Source organism: Pristiophorus japonicus, chromosome 1, assembly GCF_044704955.1.
Source record: "Pristiophorus japonicus isolate sPriJap1 chromosome 1, sPriJap1.hap1, whole genome shotgun sequence".
NCBI classification, from domain to species: domain Eukaryota; kingdom Metazoa; phylum Chordata; class Chondrichthyes; family Pristiophoridae; genus Pristiophorus; species Pristiophorus japonicus.
Window position 1 is genome coordinate 69113733 of NC_091977.1, and position 21473 is coordinate 69135205.

The 21473-nt window shown below is 44.8% G+C and overlaps 1 protein-coding gene across 4 annotated transcripts in view; it reads right to left on the reverse strand.

Moving 5' to 3' along the window:
- Positions 1–594: 594 nt before the first annotated feature.
- LOC139264414 (tudor domain-containing protein 7-like) overlaps positions 595–21473 on the reverse strand; it is a 184458-nt gene continuing 163579 nt past the window's right edge. For all 4 annotated transcript variants that reach the window (XM_070880846.1, XM_070880856.1, XM_070880838.1 and 1 more), the window contains 2 exons: positions 17702–17862; positions 595–1234 (listed from right to left, as the gene is read on the reverse strand). In XM_070880846.1, coding sequence (XP_070736947.1) covers positions 1014–1234; positions 17702–17862 — 382 coding nt within the window. In that variant the 3' untranslated portion in view covers positions 595–1013. The remainder of the gene's footprint in view (positions 1235–17701; positions 17863–21473) is intronic.

Genomic DNA, 21473 nt, shown 5'->3' on the forward strand with positions numbered 1-21473 from the left:
ATAAATTCTAGAATTTCAATTCGATACTGAGGCCATCTTGGAATATTTCTCATCAGGCATTTCCCACATTAGGATGCATCTCCGAGGTGGGTTTATGTCATCTCTGGTTTAGAGTAGTCACGTTGCTTTCTCAGGATTCTCCTTTGCCTTCTGCTGTCATGAAAATCTTTGGGTGAGATCTCAGCAGAATACTTGTATACAGTAGTAGGCCAATAGCAACAGAACTCTCTAATGTTTCAGATGTTCTCCATTTCCTAGTTAAATCTGCATAGACACTAGCTCATCAGATTTGGGTGGGAAATGGAATATTTGTGGCAATGCCCCAACTCATTGGAGGCAAGGCTGCTTCTCTATTTTGAAGACAAAACTGTAACAAAACACACTTGTACAATGCACAAATTAAAAGGATATTTTCAATTCGCCAAGTTAGAGAGTTTTCTTTCAGTGTCACCTCAGTCAAAATGGGTGTCAATGAAAAACTGAATCCTTAAAGAATGGAAGACTATAGTCTACTCTTTATTAATTTTTTATAGCACTAAAGTTCTGCTTTACTGTCTTATTTACATTCAAATTATTGAAAAATTCAATTCTGGTGCTAAAGTGAATCAGTAGGTGGTACTTGAACTGCAGTCTACAGTTAAACCTTGCGTAAGTATACAAATAACCAGGAGGATGATTAATTAATTTATTATTCCTACGCAACCCTTCACTTCTAATACATGGCCAATGGTAAAGGCAAGTGGCAAACCAATAGCACATTTTCAATAAACAAATTTCTTCAGTAATCCAAACATTGGTAAGTGAACAAACACAAGTCATTCTGTTAAGTATTTTTTTTTACAGAAACAAAAGCATGAGGCTTTCAACTCTATAGCATCACAAACATACCATTCTCAAGTTATCTCAAAACCTTGTAAATAACAGCAAACTAGATTATGTATTGTGCTCTCATTTCAGTTATTGCTAATGGTCAGAAACTAAAGTTACTTTGAAAATGTTATGGTAAACAATGATTATGCAACTTTTGACAGCTCTACAAGATATTCTGTCAGCAGATCATGTATCCAGACATCTGTATCTGGGAGGGACGTGTCCACCAAGTAAGTCACCACTCTTCGATCCCAGGGATATACACTCCCATGAACTGTCTGTATTTGAGCCACTAATGGCTTTCTCTCAACATGGTTACGGAAAACTATTGATGCTTCCTCTGACCACTGTTCACATTTCATGCCTGAAAAATACAATTACAAATGACAAACATTCATTAGAATTGTTCAAATTTAATATCAAACCCATTTAATTTTCAGAATTACTTCAAAAAATAAAAAACATACATTTATAGACAAAATATAGGATAAGCTATCCCCTCTGCTTTGGGGCAATGTTAATGTTGATCGATCGGATTAGGCGGTGGTCCGTCCAACAGTCATCATCTCCTGTCATGGCGCGGATGATGCGCATATCCTTGCGATCCCTGGCTTGGACGATGACATAGTCGAGTAGGTGCCAGTGTTCGGAGCGAGGGTGTTGCCACGATGCCTTGTATTTGTCCCTCTGGCGGAACAAGGTGTTGGTGATGCAGAGTCCATGTTCTAGACATTTTGTCAGAATTAGATACCACTGGAGTTGGCTTTCTCTACCCCTTCTCTACCAATCACGCCTCCCCGGAGGGCTGTGTCTTTGCCGACCCTGGCATTAAAATCACCCAGGCGGATCAATTTGTCACCCGTGGGGAAGTGGGACAAGGATGTCTTGAGGTTGGAATAAAAGCCCTCTTTAGCTTCATCCGTTGCATCGAGTGTAGGGTCGTATGCACTGATGATTGTGGTGCATTGGTTCTGGGATAGGGTAATACGAAGAGTCATGAGGCGTTCGTTAACCTGACAGGGGGAGTCTTTGAGGTGGTCGACCAACTCATTCTTGACGGCAAAGCCGACTCCATGAAGGCGGTGTTCTGCCTCTGGTTTTCCTTTCCAGAAGGTGTAACCTCCATGTTCCTTCAACTGGCCTTCCCCTGCCTGCCAGGTCTCGCTTAGGGCGGCGATGTCAATAACAAAACGTCTGAGTAACCGGGCAACTATCACGGTGCGGCGTTCCGGCCTGTTGCTGTTGGGATTGTCCATGAGGGTCCTGACATTCTAGGTCCCGAACTTCATACTGACGAAGTGGAAGATGCCTGTGCATGGGTTCTTTTAATGTGGGGTGGCCGCTGCACACCGGCAACCACATGGGCTTAGCTGAGCAAGGTCTTGGGCCAGTGGCAAAGGGGTCCAAAACAACTGGAGACCAGGCACAGCTCTATAAGCCTAATTGCCTACAGTGAAGTGTTGGCCGCAAGCTCGGCGCAGAGTAGTGCCAAATGATGGTAGATGGCCCGAGACTTGGTTGGGGGGCATGCATTAGGAAGGTGACTTCCAAAGTTATTTTAAAAGTTAAAAGTTGATAAAGATTCTTAATTTGTTTAAAAAGTTTCTAAGAGTTGTTAAAAAGTCTAAAATGTAAATCAATAATAGATTATAAAAGTTTCCCCAATTTAAAAAGTTTCTAAAAGTTGTTAAAAAGTCAAAGATGTAGATTAATAATAGATATTTAAAAGTATTTCGATTAAGAGTCTAAAATGTAAGTTTTAAAAGTTCTCCCAAATTGTTTAATAAGTTTAAAAGTTGATTAAAAGTTTAAAAGTTGATTAAAAGTTGATTGGGAGTATAGGACGTTGGGTTGAATACGACCGCCTAGGTCCCTTCAGCCAGTTCAGCGCCGGCCAGGAGTCCCTTCGGTGCAGCGTCTATCAGTTCCCCATTGCAGAACCGCTCAATGAACTGAGATTCGTGGCTATCCACCCTCCCAATCATCAGTCCATTCCTTGGCCCTGTTTCATTGGAGGGGCAGTAAACTGGAAAAGCTTGTGTATCTGTCGCGATTGGTGGTGTAAGACTGTTGTGAAAAGTAATGTTATTGTTCAGTGGCGGTGATTACCCACGGCCGGATTGTTGGAATGGACTGCAGCTTGGTGCAGTGATACCGTGCTTACTGACCTTTCATTTGGAATCAACTGAGCTCCTAAAGACAATCCACAAAGAGAGCCTCAAACAACAACCCAACTCGGGAGCTGCAAAACAACATTATAGATGGCTCAAGGCTCAGGTCCAACAAAAAACCCGGGACCTAAAGAACAGGTGGTGGATGGAGAAAGCACAGGAGATACAACAACTGGCCGACAGCCACGATATGCGAGGATTCTTCACTGCAGTCAAGGCCACCTACTGTCCAAACTCCCAAGGCCCCATCCCACTTCTGGCCCAAGAACGGGGAAACACTCATCAAGGACACAGAGGCTGTCAGGGCCCGATGGAAGGAGCATTTTAAGATCTCCTCAATCGAGACTCTGCCTTTGACTCAAGTGTTCTCGACTCCATCCCGCAGCATGCGACCCACCACCAACTCAGTGAAACTCCAACGTTGCACGAGGTAGGCAAAGTCATAAAACAGCTGAAGAATAACAAGGCTACGGGTGCGGATGGAATCCCTGCTGAGGCGCTAAAGTATGGCGGAGAGGCGCTGTTGGCGCGGATACATGACCTCATCTCTCTCATCTGGAGGGAGATCTCAGAGATGCAGTGATTGTGACCATTTTTTAAAAAGGGGACAAGTCTGACTGCGGCAACTACAGGGGAATCTCCTAGCTATCAGCCACTGGAAAAGTTGTCGCTAGAGTTCTCCTCAATCGACTTCTCCCTGGGGCTGAGGAGCTCCTCCCGGAATCACAATAAGGATTTCACCCCCTACGGGGCACAACAGACATGATCTTTGCAGCGCGACAGCTGCAGGAAAAATGCAGGGAGAGCATCAGCCCTTATACATGGCCTTTTTCGATCTTACAAACGTCTTTGACACTGTCAACCGTGAGGGTCTATGGAGCGTCCTTCTCTGTTTTGGATGCCCCCAAAAGTTTGTCAACATCCTTCACCTGCTTCACGATGACATGCAGGCCGTGATCCTTACCAACGGATCCATTACACGTCCGGACCAGGGTCAAACAAGGCTGCGTCATCGCTCCAACCCTCTTAATCTTCCTCGCCGCCATGCTCCACCTCACAATCATCAAGCTCCCCGAACTAAACTACAGAACCAGTGGGAAGCTGATTAACCTACGCCACCTCCAGGCCAGGTTCAAGATCACCACAACCTCTGTCGTTGAGCTGCAGTATGTGGACAACGCTTGCGTCTGCACACAATCAGAGGCTGAACTCCAGGATATAGTCACTGTATTCACTGAGGCATATGAAAGCATGTGCCTTACGCTTAACATCCGTAAGACAAAGGTCCTCCACTAGTCTGTCACCGCTGCACAGCACTGCCCTTCAATCATCAAGATTCACAGCGTGGCCCTCGACAACGTGGACCATTTCCCATATCTCGGGAGCCTCTTATCAACAAAGGCAGACATTGATGCGGAGATTCAACATCGCCTCCAGTGTGCCAGTGCAGCTTTCGGCCGCCTGAGGAAAAGTGTTCGAAGACCAGGCCCTCAAATCTACCACCAAGTTCATGGTCTACAGAGCTAGTAATACCCACCCTCCTGTATGGATCTGAGGTATGGACCATGTATGGAAGGCACCTCAAGTCGCTGGAGAGATATCACCAACGATGTCCCCGCAAGATCCTGCAAATCCCCTGGGAGGACAGGCGGACCAACAGTGTCCTCGACCAGGCTAACATCCCCAGTATTGAAGCACTGACCACACTCGATCAGCTTCGCTGGGCAGGCCACATAGTTCACATGCCAGACATGAGACTCCCTAAGCTTTATGCGGAGCTCCTTCCTGGCAAACGAGCCAAAGGAGGACAGCCTAAACGTTATAAGGACACCCTCAAAGCCTCCCTGGTAAAGTGTGACATCACCGCTGACACCTGGGAGACCCTGGCCGAAGACCACCCGAGGTGGAGAAAGTGCATCCGAGAGGGCGTTGAGCTCTTCGAGTCTCAACGCAAAAGCGTGAAGAGGCCAAGTGCAGGCAGCGGAAGGAGCACGCGGCAGACCAGCCCCACCGATCCCTTCCCTCGACGAATGTCTGTCCCACCTGTAACAGGGTCTGTGGCGCTCGTATCGGACTGTTCAGCCATCAAAGAACTCACTTAGGGAGTGGAAGCAAGTCTCCCTCGATTCTGAAGGACTGCCAATGATGATGATGATATAAAACCTAGGCCTTTTCATTGTTAACCTTATATTAATTCTCAATATCATAAACCAATTTCTTGCTTGTTCTGCAAAAGCTTAACCTTTTCCAAAGAAACACACAAAAAACAATGCATACCAAGCAGTTCATGTTTGTTGAACTATATCTTCCAATTTCTCCCTTCCTCCTCTGACAGCAAACCTGTCGAACATTCTCCAGAAAGTGGTCATTGCTCATACCAGAGTCAAGATAGAGTGTCAGGATATTCAATTCTGGAAAGCATCACAGCTGATCATGCCCTATGATTTTGAGCAGGAAACCTTGCTGATTTTCCCCTCCCTTCCTAGAGGTGCTGCAAATTGCAGTGTCCCAACTCTTGTACCAGCTGAGATCAGCTAACACAGCTCAAACCAGGAATTGATCCTGAGACCTGGAGGAACATGCAAACTGATTTTATTTTCCAGTGTGATTTGCATTTTCCTAAATTCAATATTGCACAAGTGTATAGGAAAAAGCTTCCTGTCTTAAATGTGAATACTGAGGTACAATTGCACAAGTGTATTCATGCTTTCAGTACCTTGTCCGTGTGCCCATTCCTCTTATCTGGGCTTAGTAAGTTGGTGCGGAGAGGATATTATGAAGCTTCACAGCTAGACCTAGTTGTGTCCGCACCAAAGTCCAAACCTATATACATTCAAAGGGAAAATTTGTGGTGGGGGAGCTTTGAGGTCCTGCAGAGAAGCTATAAGAGCAGCTATCAGCCTGATCAATGCAGCAATCCAGATAGCAATTTTTTGTACATGTGTAAGGATTATTCCATGTGACAGCCTTGCAACTAATATCAATTGGAACCTGATTGAGATATCCAATTGAGGAAGCAACCATTGAATGACCTTGAACCTGCCACCAACATTCTTCCCTGCAACACAGCAGCAGCAGAGAATACACTCAAACATCCATGCAGCTATCTGCTGCTTGATCATCTCTTTGACTTGAGGATTTTCACCACAGAAAACAACTAACTGCTCAGACATCTGAAATTACTTCATACAAAAGCATAAATTGAAAGATCCAAGCCAAAGGCCATGTGTTATTAAAATTCCCCTTTATAGGGCCGAAGTTTCGGCATCTGGTGAAAACGGCGCACCTCCGAGACTTATGTGACCTGCCTGGGCTCGAAGGTGCGCCCGAATATTCTGCAGCAATTCTCCGGTCCTCCTGGACCATGGCGTAGAGTGGCGTGGCACGGCACAGCGAAGTCTCCCTGGGGAGGAGACTGCCTGCAGGGGGGGCGACGCTAGGGATCATGCCTTCTTCCCTGCGCAATGGCTTGGGAGAGCGTGGGTACCGGGGGTGAGGGGGGGCGGGGGAAGGAAGAGAGAGTGTGGATACCTGGGGGGGGGGGCCATGGATACCGGGAGGGGTTGGGTGGCGCGTGGCAACCGGGGTGGGGGTGAGGGTGGGGGAGCGTGGCAAGGGATTGAGGGGGGAGCGTGGATTGGGGGGCACTCAATGATCGAAGGGCCGGAGGAGGGAGCGTGGGTTGGAGGGAGTGTGGGTTGGGGGGCACTCAATGATCAAAGGGCCGGAGGAGAGAGCAGGGGTGCCTCCTTCCAGCCTCTCCCCCACACCCCCCACCCACACTCACGCCCCCACCCCCCACACATTCATACCCCCTCCACCACCCCCCCCCCCACACACACACACACACACACACACACACACACACACTCGCCACTCGCACCCGCACACCCCTTACTGTCAGATACAGAGAGAGAGCGACACTACAGAGAGAGACACTGACAGAGACACCTTCCCTTCACATAAAGGTAGTACTTCTATTTTTTATTGATTGATTACTTATTACTTTGGTCTTGGTGCTTTAGGTGCAGGGTTCCTTCTATTTTTTATTAATTAATTGCTTATTACTTTTTGTGCTTCGTTTAGTGCTTGGTGCTTTAAATGTACTGCTTTGTTTAGTGCTTAGTGCTTTAAATGTACTTTGCTTCTTTAATGTTGTTGTGAAGGTGTTTATGGAAAATCCTCTCACTTCCCTTACCCCCCGCTGTTGTGATGTTGATGTGTCCTTTGTGTTTAATGCTTCCCACCCGCCGTCTCTGGCTGTGCCTGCACTAAACTTAACTCTAGGTAAGGTTTTTCAGAACTTACAAAAGTGGACACTTACTCCGTCCCAAGTTAGTTTGTAGTAAGTTTTCACTGCCGAAACTTGCAAAACTGGCCTGAGTGGCTGGACACATCCCCTTTTGAAAAAAAAGTACCTTACCTAAAGCCAACCTAAATTAACTCACTAGAACTGGAGCAAACTAATATCCGAGAATTGCAATTTCTAACATACTCCAAACTAAACTAGTTGCTCCATACAACTAGGAGCAACTCCACCCGAAACTTGGGCCCATAAACTCTGTCAGAGTACTATTTTATGTCTAAATGCATCTGCTCAATAAATGTTTGGACCAAGAATGTGTTACGCACATTTTTGGGAGAAAGGATGAGGAGAGGCAATATAAACTAAATGGTACAATTCTAAAGGAGTTGCAGGAACAGAGAGACATCGGGGTTCACATACACAAATCTTTGAAGGTGGCAGGAGAAATTGATAAAGCTATTAAAACGGTATATGGGATCCTTGGGCCACATTTTCGGCTTTTGGGGTATTGCAGCGAAAATGGTAGCAATGTGTGAAAATTAATGTTTACGTTGTGCTACCGCTTTTAGGCCGAACTTTCTGCCTTTACGTCTGGGTAAAGGAGGCGTTGCACGATTATTCGTGGCACAAAACATGAGTTTCGGCAACTTTAGTCTGTGATAGTTTGCACTGCGATAGAGGCCTTGGGAGCTGGGGAGGGGGGGGGGGGTGAAATTGCAAAAAACATTCACAAAACCCTTAAGCTAGCAAATCGCTGAAAAAGAATTTAAAAATTAAAACTTTTTAAACTTACTTTTTTTGCAGGTTTTCATACCCCTGCTGGCAGGGCTGTCCTGTCGGTATTCTGGGTGCGGCGTACGGGTCGGGAGAGTGCCGAAAGTACGACGGTAACGCAATCCATGTCGTTACACCTCAGTACACCGCTCCCCAGCGGTACTTGAAAGCGCCACCGCAAACAGGTACCTGAGGCTTTGCGACTGGGTTTTCGCCGCGGAAGATCAAATCGCGGCAAAAACCCAGTTGCAAACCTGCCGAAAATCCGGCCCCTTGGCTTTATAAATCGAGGCATAGGGGCCAAAATTCAGCAGCGCAAAAAAGCTGGCGCACCCACTATGATTTTTTTAGTAGCACTTACTGTTGGGATTCTTGATGCGGTCAGAAGTGCCATTTTCAGGACTTTGACATTTTTTCAAAGTCCTTGAGGAAATGAGTCATGATGGGGGCAGACCATAGTCTGAAAGCCAGGTTGAGTGGCTGAATATAGGTCGGACAGAGATTCCGCCGTTGTCAATCAGTGGTGTAGTGGTAGTGACGTCACAACGCGTGTGTGTCACCACGCTCTCTCCGCTCCATTAAAGGGGAGAGATTCTGTCATTTTTAATCTTTGGCCACTGGGCCACCAGGAAGGATTTTGGCTGGGCCAGCAGCTTGGCACCCAAGAGGGGGTGTCAGGCTGCCCAGCCGAACCCGGGGGCACTATTTTGCCGGTCGATCAGGAAGTCGGTCGTCAAAAACTTTTACATAGCAGCCGTGGCGCTGCCAGGCCGCACTCATTCTTCAGAGGGTTCACCGACAGAAAAACGCAGGGCGAGGGATTGACGAGTTCAACTGAATTTAGGGAGATAAATATTTTTCTTTATTAAAACCGGTGGTGCACGAACGGGTGGGATCGGGTCCAGGCCGAAAAATCCCCAACCTGAATTTTGGTCGGGTCGGCTGGTTGATCCCAAAGCGACGGCCATTCGATTTTGACGAATGGCACCGCAAACAGGCAGTAATGGGTCTCTCCGAGAACCTGAATTTTGGCCCCATAGGGTACAAAAGTAAGAAAGCTTTACTTAACCTTGTTTGGCCTCAGCTGGAATATTGTGTCTAATTCTGGGCATCACATTTTAGGAAGGATGTCAAGACCTTGGAAAGGGTGCAGAAGATTTACTAGGGATAAGAAACTTCAGATATGTGAAGAGACTAGAGAAGCTGGAATTGTTATCCTTAGAGCACAGCAGGTTAAGGAGAGATTTAATTGGTGTTCAAAATTATGAGGGGTCTTGATATAGTTAATGAAAAAGTGTTTCCACTGGCAGGTGGATTGGTAACTAGAGGACAGACTTAAGAGAATTGGGGTGGGGGTTTGAGGAGACATTTTCTTTTTACGCAACGAGTTGTTGTGATCTGGAATGCACTGCCTGAAAGGGTGCTGGAAGCAGATTGAATAGTAACTTTCAAAAGGGAATTTGATATAAAGTTGAAATGGAAATATTTGCAGGGCTATGGGGAAAGTACAGGGAAGTGGAACTGTTTCAAAGAGCTAGAAAAGGCACAATGGGCCAAATGACCTCCTTCTGTGTTCTATGATTCTATAATTGAAAGCATAAGAGGCTGGCTGTTGGAATTCAGACCAGCTACTGCCCAGTTATTTGCTCCATGAATTTCACGGAGAATCCTTCAATGTATGTCTGAAAGGTTTCAAATGCAAGAACTTATGGAAAAATCTAACAAACACAATTTCAAATTTGTCACGCCCAACCTTTTACATGGGATTGAAGGCCGATAAATCCCCAGGGCCTGATAGTCTGCATCCCAGAGTACTTATGGAAGTGGCCCTAGAAATAGTGGATGCATTGGTGGTCATTTTCCAACATTCTATAGACTCTAGATCAGTTTCTATAGATTGGAGGGTAGCTAATGTAACCCCACTTTTTTTAAAAAGGGAGAGAGAAAACAGGTAATTATAGACCGGTTAGCCTGACATCGGTAGTGGGGAAAATTTTGGAATCAATTATTAAAGATGTAATAGCAGCGCATTTGAAAAGCAGTGACAGGATCGGTCCAATTCAGCATGGATTTATGAAAGGGAAATCATGCTTGACAAATCTTCTGGAATTTTTTGAGGATGTAACTAGTAGAGTGGACAAGGGAGAACCAGTGGATGTGGTGTATTTGGACTTTCAAAAGGCTTTTGACAAGGTCTCACACAAGAGATTGGTATGCAAAATTAAAGCACATGGTATTGGGGGTAATGTATTGATGTTACTGCTTGGCAGACAGGAAGCAAAGAGTAGGAATAAACGGGTCCTTTTCAGAATGGCAAGCAGTGACCAGTGGTGTACCGCTAGGCTCAGTGCTGGGACCTCAGCTATTTACAATATCCATTAATGATTTAGATGAAGGAATTGAATGTAATATCTCCAAGTTTGCAGATGACACTAAGCTGGGTGGCAGTGTGAGCTGTGAGGAGGATGCTAATAGGCTGCAGGATGACTTGGACAGGTTAGGTGAGAAACATAGAAAATAGGTGCATAAGTAGGCCATTTGGCCCTTCGAGCCTGCACCGCCATTCAATGAGTTCATGGCTGAACATGCAACTTCAGTACCCCATTCCTGCTTTCTCGCCATACCCCTTGATCCCCCTAGTAGTAAGGACTTCATCTAACTCCTTTTTGAATATATTTAGTGAATTGGCCTCAACAACTTTCTGTGGCAGAGAATTCCACAGGTTCACCACTCTCTGGGTGAAGAAGTTTCTCCTCATCTCGGTCCTAAATGGCTTACCCCTTATCCTTAGACTGTGTCCCCTGGTTCTGGACTTCCCCAACATTGGAAACATTCTTCCTGCATCTAACCTGTCTGAACACATCAGAATTTTAAATGTTTCTATGAGGTCCCCTCTCATTCTTCTGAACTCCAGTGAATACAAGCCCAGTTGATCCAGTCTTTCTTGATAGGTCAGTCCCGCCATCCCAGGAATCAGTCTGGTGAACCTTCGCTGCACTCCCTCAATAGCAAGAATGTCCTTCCTCGAGTTGGGAGACCAAAACTGTACACGATACTCCAGGTGTGGCCTCACCAAGGCCCTGTACAACTGTAGCAACACCTCCCTGCCCCTCTACTCAAATCCCCTCGCTATGAAGGCCAACATGCCATTTGCTTTCTTAACCGCCTGCTGTACCTGCATGCCAACCTTCAATGACTGATGTACCATGACACCCAGGTCTCGTTGCACCTCCCCTTTTCCTAATCTGTCACCATTCAGATAATATTCTGTCTCTCTGTTTTTACCACCAAAGTGGATAACCTCACATTTATCCACATTATACTTCACCTGCCATGCATTTGCCCACTCACCTAACCTATCCAAGTCACTCTGCAGCCTCATAGCATCCTCCTCGCAGCTCACATTGCCACCTAACTTAGTGTCATCTGCAAATTTGGAGATACTACATTTAATCCCCTCGTCTAAATCATTAATGTACAGTGTAAACAGCTGGGGCCCCAGCACAGAACCTTGCGGTACCCCACTAGTCACTGCCTGCCATTCTGAAAAGTACCCATTTACTCCTACTCTTTGCTTCCTGTCTGACAACCAGTTCTCAATCCATGTCAGCACACTACCCCCAATCCCATGTGCTTTAACTTTGCACATTAATCTCTTGTGTGGGACCTAGTCAAAAGCCTTCTGAAAGTCCAAATATACCACATCAACTGGTTTTCCCTTGTTCACTCTACTGGAAACATCCTCAAAAAATTCCAGAAGATTTGTCAAGCATGATTTCCCTTTCACAAATCCATGCTGACTTGGACCTATCATGTCACCTCTTTCCAAATGCGCTGCTATGACATCCTTAATAATTGATTCCATCATTTTACCCATTACTGAGGTCAGGCTGACCAGTCTATAATTCCCTGTTTTCTCTCTCCCTCCTTTTTTAAAAAGTGGGGTTACATTGGCTACCCTCCACTCGATAGGAACTGATCCAGAGTCAATGGAATGTTGGAGAATGACTGTCAATGCATCCGCTATTTCCAAGGCCACCTCCTTAAGTACTCTGGGATGCAGTCCATCAGGCCCTGGGGATTTATCGGCCTTCAATCCCATCAATTTCCCCAACACAATTTCCCGACTAATAAGGATTTCCCTCAGTTCCTCCTTCTTACTAGACCCTCTGACCCCTTTTATATCCGGAAGGTTGTTCGTGTCCTCCTTAGTGAATACCGAACCAAAGTACTTGTTCAATTGGTCTGCCATTTCTTTGTTCCCCGTTATGACTTCCCCTGATTCTGACTGCAGCGGACCTACGTTTGTCTTTACTAACCTTTTTCTCTTTACATATCTATGGAAACTTTTGCAATCCGTCATAATGTTCCCTGCAAGCTTCTTCTCGTACTCCATTTTCCCTGCCCTAATCAAACGCTTTGTCCTCCTCTGCTGAGTTCTAAATTTCTCCCAGTCCCCGGGTTCGCTGTTATTTCTGGCCAATTTCTATGCCACTTCCTTGGCTTTAATACTATCCCTGATTTCCCTTGATAGCCACGGTTGAGCCACCTTCCCTTTTTTATTTTTACGCCAGACAGGAATGTACAATTGTTGTAGTTCATCCATGCGGTCTCTAAATGTCTGCCATTGCCCATCCACAGTCAACCCCTTAAGTATCATTCGCCAATCTATCTTAGCCAATTCATGCCTCATACCTTCAAAGTTACCCTTCTTTAAGTTCTGGACCATGGTCTCTGAATTAACTGTTTCATTCTCCATCCTAATGCAGAATTCCACCATATTATGGTCACTCTTCCCCAAGGGGCCTCGCACAACGAGATTGCTAATTAATCCTCTCATTACACAACACCCAGTCTAAGATGGCCTCCCCCCTAGTGAGTGGGCAAATGCATTGCAAATGCAGTATAATGTAGATAAATGTGAGGTTATCCATTTTGGTGGCAAAAGCAGGAAGGCAGAATATTATCTGAATGGTGACAAATTATGAAAAGGGGAGGTGCAACAAGACCTGGGTGTCATGGTACATTAGTAATTGAAAGTTGGCATGCAGGTACAGCAGGCGGCAAATGGCATGTTGGCCTTCATAGCGAGAGGATTTGAATATAGGAGCAGGGAGGTCTTACTGCAATTGTACAGGGCCTTGGTGAGGCCACACCTTAAATATTGTGTACAGATTTGGTCTCCTAAGCTGAGGAAGGACATTCTTGCTATTGAGGGAGTGCAGCGAAGGTTCACCAGACTTCCCGAGATGGCAGGACTGACATACGAAGAAAGATTGGATCGACTAGGCTTATATTCACTGGCATTTAGAAGAATGAGAGGGGATCTCATGGAAACTTATAAAATTCTGACGGGATTCGACAGGCTAGATGCAGGAAGAATGTTCCCGATGTTGGGGAAGTCCAGAAAAACAGGGGTCACAGCCTCAGGATAAAGGGTAAGCCATTTAGGACCAGATGAGGAGAAACTTCTTCACTCAGAGAATTGTGAACCTGTGGAATTCTCTACCACAGAAAGTTGTTGAGGCCAGTTCGTTAGATATATTCAAAAGGGAGTTAGATGTGGCCCTTACGGCTAAAGGGATCAAGGGGTACTGAAGTTGCATGATCATATTGAATGGTGGTGCAGGCTCAAAGGGCCGAATGGTCTACTCCTGCACCTATTTCCTATGTGTCTATGTTACAAACGTGGCATTTGTAAATTATGGAATTAGTCACAAAAATTGAGTCAGTTGACAAAAATAATAAGGAGATCTAGGAATGATCACGACATCGCTCATCGGCTTTAAGGGACATCAACTATGAGTGAATCCTAAGCAATTTTTAAAGCCTTTAAATTAGGTTATTGTCCTAAAGTCACTCCCACATATCACCTTTTTTTCTTAACATATCTATTTGCTGCTGCTTTTTTTTGGTAAAACATAGACATAGAAACATAGAAAATAGGTGCAGGAGTAGGCCATTCGGCCCTTCTAGCCTGCACCGCCATTCAATGAGTTCATGGCTGAACATTCAACTTCAGTACCCCATTCCTGCTTTCTCGCCATACCCCTTGATCCCCCTAGCAGTAAGGACCTCATCTAACTCCTTTTTGAATATATTTAGTGAATTGGCCTCAACAACTTTCTGTGGTAGAGAATTCCACAGGTTCACCACTCTCTGGGTGAAGAAGTTCCTCCGCATCTCGGTCCTAAATGGCTTACCCCTTATCCTTAGACTGTGACCCCTGGTTCTGGACTTCCCCAACATTGGGAACATTCTTCCTGCATCTAACCTGTCTAACCCCGTCAGAATTTTATATGTTTCTATGAGGTCCCCTCTCATTCTTCTGAACTCCAGTGAATACAAGCCCAGTTGATCCAGTCTTTCTTGATAGGTCAGTCCTGCCATCCCGGGAATCAGTCTGGTGAACCTTCGCTGCACTCCCTCAATAGCAAGAATGTCCTTCCTCAGGTTAGGAGACCAAAACTGTACACAATACTCCAGGTGTGGCCTCACCAATGCCCTGTACAACTGTAGCAACACCTCCCTGCCCCTGTACTCAAATCCCCTTGCTATGAAGGCCAACATGCCATTTGCTTTCTTAACCGCCTGCTGCACCTGCATGCCAACCTTCAATGACTGATGTACCATGACACCCAGGTCTCTTTGCACCTCCCCTTTTCCTAATCTGTCACCATTCAGATAATAGTCTGTCTCTCTGTTTTTACCACCAAAGTGGATAACCTCACATTTATCCACATTATACTTCATCTGCCATGCATTTGCCCACTCACCTAACCTATCCAAGTCGCTCTGCAGCCTCACAGCATCCTCCTCGCAGCTCACACTGCCACCCAACTTAGTGTCATCCGCAAATTTGGAGATACTACATTTAATCCCCTCATCTAAATCATTAATGTACAGTGTAAACAGCTGGGGCCCCAGCACAGAACCTTGCGGTACCCCACTAGTCACTGCCTGCCATTCTGAAAAGTACCCATTTACTCCTACTCTTTGCTTCCTGTCTGACAACCAGTTCTCAATCCATGTCAGTACACTACCCCCAATCCCATGTGCTCTAACTTTGCACATCAATCTCTTGTGTGGGACCTTGTCGAACGCCTTCTGAAAGTCCAAATATACCACATCAACTGGTTCTCCCTTATCCACTCTACTGGAAACATCCTCAAAAAATTCCAGAAGATTTGTCAAGCATGATTTCCCTTTCACAAATCCATGCTGACTTGGACCTATCATGTCACCTCTTTCCAAATGCACTGCTATGACATCCTTAATAATTGATTCCATCATTTTACCCACTACCGATGTCAGGCTGACCGGTCTATAATTCCCTGTTTTCTCTCTCCCTCCTTTTTTAAAAAGTGGGGTTACATTGGCTACCCTCCACTCCATAGGAACTGATCCAGAGTCAATGGAATGTTGGAAAATGACTGTCAACGCATCCACTATTCCCAAGGCCACCTCCTTAAGTACTCTGGGATGCAGTCCATCAGGCCCTGGGGATTTATCGGCCTTCAATCCCATCAATTTCCCCAACACAATTTCCCGGCTAATAAGGATTTCCCTCAGTTCCTCCTCCTTACTAGACCCCCCGACCCCTTTTATAACCGGAAGGTTGTTCGTGTCCTCCTTCGTGAATACCGAACCAAAGTACTTGTTCAATTGGTCCGCCATTTCTTTGTTCCCCGTTATGACTTCCCCTGATTCTGACTGCAGGGGACCTACATTTGTCTTTACTAACCTTTTTCTCTTTACATATCTATAGAAACTTTTGCAATCCGTCTTAATGTTCCCTGCAAGCTTCTTCTCATACTCCATTTTCCCTGCCCTAATCAAACCCTTTGTCCTCCTCTGCTGAGTTCTAAATTTCTCCCAGTCCCCAGGTTCGCTGCTATTTCTGGCCAATTTGTATGCCACTTCCTTGGCTTTAATACTATCCCTGATTTCCCTTGATAGCCACGGTTGAGCCACCTTCCCTTTTTTATTTCTATGCCAGACAGGAATGTACAATTGTTGTAGTTCATCCATGCGGTCTCTAAATGTCTGCCATTGCCCATCCACAGTCAACCCCTTAAGTATCATTCGCCAATCCATCTCAGCCAATTCACGCCTCATACCTTCAAAGTTAGCCTTCTTTAAGTTCTGGACCATGGTCTCTGAATTAACTGTTTCATTCTCCATCCTAATGCAGAATTCCACCATATTATGGTCACTCTTCCCCAAGGGGCCTCGCACAACGAGATTGCTAATTAATCCTTTCTCATTACATAACACCCAGTCTAAGATGGCCTCCCCCCTAGTTGGTTCCTCGACATATTGGTCTAAAAAACCATCCCTTATGCACTCCAGAAAATCCTCCTCCACCGTATTGCTTCCAGTTTGGTTAGCCCAATCTATGTGCATATTAAAGTCACCCATTATAACTGCTGCACCTTTATTGCACGCACCCCTAATTTCCTGTTTGATGCCCTCCCCAACATCACTACTACTGTTTGGAGGTCTGTACACAACTCCCACTAACGTTTTTTGCCCTTTGGTGTTCTGCAGCTCTACCCATATAGATTCCACATCATCCAAGCTAATGTCCTTCCTAACTATTGCCTTAATCTCCTCCTTAACCAGCAATGCTACCCCACCTCCTTTTCCTTTTATTCTATCCTTCCTGAATGTTGAATACCCCTGGATGTTGAGTTCCCAGCCCTGCTCATCCTGGAGCCACGTCTCCGTAATCCCAATCACATCATATTTGTTAACATCTATTTGCACAGTTAATTCATCCACCTTATTGCGGATACTCCTTGCATTAAGACACAAAGCCTTTAGGCTTGTTTTTTTAACACCCTCTGTCCTTTTAGAATTTTGCTGTACAATGGCCCTTTTTGTTCTTTGTCTTGGGTTTCTCTGCCCTCCACTTTTCCTCATCTCCTTTCTGTCTTTTGTTTTTGCCTCCTTTTTGTTTCCCTCTATCTCCCTGCATTGGTTCCCATCCCCCTGCCATATTAGTTTAACTCCTCCCCAACAGCACTAGCAAACACTCCCCCGAGGACATTGGTTCCGATTCTGCCCTGGTAGTATGAAGAGCAGTGACAACTCCTGATATAATTACTGCATTCATTATTAGAACAGTTCACTTACATTAGACGAGTTGCATTTTGTTCACAGAATGCAATTTTTATATTTAATAGAGAAGCAGTTACTAAAGTATTACCAATTTTTTTTTCTGATGGACATATGTCAATAGGTTTTTTGGCTTCATATATGCATAGTATATAAAACTTTTACTATATAATGACAAGCATAATTCAAAACTGATTTAAAAAAAAAATCAAGAAAAGGTTTATTTTAAACTAGTTTTAAATTAATTGAAGTCAAGAAATGGAGGATATGCACACAATGCACACATTGTGCATTCCCAGTTCTTATTCTGAAATGTATCATATCCAGGAAGAGGTTACCTTTTCTGAAACCATTTTCAGTTTAAACTAGTATCAGTACTGATAATTTAATAAAGTGGTGTATTTTTTGCAGCATAAGACAGCCACTGTACTATAGCTGCATTTACACGTGGTTAACTCACCTGCTAACTGCGCTGCGATGGCTTGGAAAGGCAACTGACGGAATTGCTGCACCAGTGTCTGAACCTTCCTACAGCTCACTAGTTCATGCCGACCATAATCCAATTGATACACAGACACCAAACCATTGGTAAGAATGCCTTTCACCAATACACGGTACCACCTAGAATTACAAAATATATTCACCAACAAACTTACAAACACAAGTAAGTTATTTATGGAAATGGAAATGGTTCCCAAAATCTTGATGCATACTAGGGTTGCCAACACTTCAGGATTGCCCTGGAGTCTTGAGGAATTAATGATTAATCTCCTGGACACTGTTATGAGCAACAGGGGGCATTAAAAAAATTAACTTTCATTTATTAGTTACAAAAATATTATCGATGGGAACAAAGGCTGTTTGACTCGGTAGGGCAGTTGGAGGCAGTCATTTGATGAAATCTCCAGGAATACATCCAATCAGAGTTGGCGACCTTAATACGCACTAAGCTGTGCAGTAACAAGAATATGAATATTGCAATGTGGATTTAAATTTCCATAATACAGTAGCAATAGAGATGCTACAATTGGACTCAGCACCCCTGGGCGAGGCGAGAACAGTAAAGAAAGTGCCAGCGCTCCTGCCCCTGAGCATTATCCATCAATCACTGTGTTCGTGCACATGGACATTGGATGAGGGCAGTAGTGGGCTCGACTATGAAGCCCTTCATGGTCAAAAAGCCTGCTGATGCTCACTTTAGTGGCTCGCGTGAATAATCGTTACTTAGCAAGATATCTGGAGAAGCCAAGCACAATACCCCAGAAAGGAATCAATGCCTTCAAGAGGGGAGGGAAAGAACAGTAAGGAGAAAAGTTTCCATTAAAAATGGGCACTTCAATAAGTTTTTGAATTTACAAGCAAATTGTATGCAAGCATTAATGCATTGAGCAGCTTGTTGGTGTTTTCAAAATAGGCCTTGCACCATCTACTGGATAAAAATAACAACTTGTAGTCAATTGCTGATGTCTTTCAAGTACTAGGCATGTCACCGGAAATGAAATGGTTTAGTTACAGAACTTTGTTTTTTTTTTTACTTTTATGGGACCAGCCAGTTATCAAAGATTAAAGTTTTTCCCTGCAATTTTCTCCCCTCTTCTCCTGAAGATGTTGATTCATGTTGAGCAAATGGGGCCGTAATTCACCACCGCCTGAAATGGGTTCACGAGCTCTGTGATTATTTTAGTTAGGTCCACTGGGTCACCAGGGAGGGTTACTGCTGGATCAGTGGCCTGGCACCCAAGAGGGAGTGCCAGGTTGCCTGTTGGCGGCCCGGCTGAACCTGGGGGCATAATTGTCCCGACAAAAAAAAATGGCGGCCGCGGCAGTGCACCCTACCCTTGAATGGCCGTCGCACAGCCATGTGGCACACACTGCAAACACAATACACCGACAGAAAAAACTGTTGGGGGCACCACTTGGTGGCCCGAAGATTTCGCTTGAGGTGTGGGAAATTGACGGTGTGCGTTTTGATGACGCACTTAGGAGGGGTCGGCAGCAGCAGGGCGGAAGTGGGGACCGCTGGAAAAAGCACCGAGGAGAATTTCACGAGCGGCGGCCATTCGACTCCACCGCGTAGCTGCCGCTTTCCGGCATTTCCAGGAGGCTGAATTTCGGCCCTATTGTTTCCTAGGATTTGGCTGCCTTTCTGTATTTTTATGCATGAGCCTAGATAGAAGATGTTGGCAATTGGGAATTGGGAAGCCCCTTCACAGCCACATCCGATACTGTCCTCATCTTACAGTCACATGTACACTTCCCAGCAGGGGTCACTTGGCAACTGTCAGGGGCATGAACCTGGTCTGAGTTTCTCCTTTCCTAGCCTTTGGAGCAGAGATGTCAACTTATGCCCCACTATTACTCCAGCTGAGGTAGTTCCCCTTTGAACTATGCATTTAATAACTGAAGTGGGAAAGGGTACTAAAAAATGTAAATTTTAAATATTATGGCATCGGGGGAAGGTAATGTGACATCACATCAACGGCAACACTTTTGAAGACCAGATAGTCCTAATTGAATCATCACCTATCCTTCTCTAACCCTATAGCCTACTCTGTCTTGCTAACCTCTGCTCATTTACTCTGTTGGTCTATCATTCATTCCTTCAATATTTAGCCCAGTTATGGTTCCCTCTTCATCACTGTAACTTTGATCTCTCTCGTCTCCAGACTGCCCTCTCTGATTTCAGCTTCATCTCTCATCAATAGGTATTTTAGACAGAGGCAAGTAAAAGGAATTATTTTCTTACCCTTACATCCAGTCTCTGTAGTTTTTCCTCCACTGATTTTTTTTTTTACACCATAACTTCAGGGTTCCATGAGGGACCCCTGTGTACATCCAATTTAATTGAGCAGATTTACAATGATGAGATTGGCAGCCGTCTGTTCAACATCTGTGTGAACAAGGTTATACTTAAGATCTGCTCAATTTTCTCAGGCAGATTTTTTCCTTCCAGTTCCTGGTGAGTATTTTTTATCTCTTAACAAATACTCAGAGAGGATAAGAGGGGAAAACTCTGTCCATCTTAGTCCTGTGGAATTAGAGTGTGCTGCAAGACAACTTCCTTGCTTTGTCCTCAGTGCAATCACCTCTTTAAATGGAGCTACAGAGATTCTCAGAGGCCCTAAAATTGTTTAAAATAAGATGCTTAAATGATGTAGTGGCCAGGATAAATTGGGGTAAGCACACAATATTCAACGCACTTATGCCAAAACCCCCCACCCCCCGATATTTAAAACTACTTTTCTGGTCCGTTTTCTCCCTTTCTGAAGGTGTTGACTCCTTGCTGGGTTATAACTCTCAGGTCTCCCTCAGTACCTTGTCCAAGTGTATCATTATTCATGTGAGCTTTGACAGTGAATGCTATTTGTCCACAGCTAAGACTAATTATGTTCTTACCAGAATCTCACACATCCAGCAGAGGCTGGAATTCAGGATGAATTTCTCCTCCCTAATTCAAAGATGCAGAGACCAATTGTAATATTCTCATGCTGTTTCAGATTAGTTTAATTTAATAAGCACAGACCAGAGATTGAACCTGGGACCTTGTTGGTCTGCATTGCTCAGCTACTCACTGAACCATTGCGGGTCCCCCAAAAATCAGTTTCAATGGTTCCTTACTTACTTTATACTTCTTCCATATTCTGAGTGCGAAAACCTGGTTTCGGGTGATTTGTGCCATTTGACCCGATGAATCTGCTGACAGGCCAATCTTAACACAGCTGTTCAATATGTTTGATGTTCAATAGGATCATCATCAGTTCTTAAGCCACAAAAGCTCCAACTTCAGGGTATAAGGTCTCAATCTAGATCAAGAATTGGATCCTATTCAATAGATTCTCATCATCTTGCCTGGTGCAGCACTGAACCAGTGCCAGACAAAACCATTGGTATGGCGATGTCTATACTGTCAATATTATTATATGGATGATAAATAGTCCCAGCCACAGAAAAGTTGGCCCAAAGTGCTTCGCAACTAGTGAATTACTCTTGATGTGCTGTCCCTGTTTGAGACGATCATAGTGGCCAATTTGTTACAGCAAAGTCCGGCAAACAGCAAATAAAATAAATGACTGATTACACTGTTTTTTGTGGTGGTATTGCTTGAGGGAGGAACGTTGGCCTCCCTGCTGCTCTTCAAATAGTGCGAAGGAATCTTTTATATTCACCTGAATAGGTAGATGAGGCCTCAGTTTAATGCCTCAACAGAACATGGCACCTCGCAACAAAGCAGC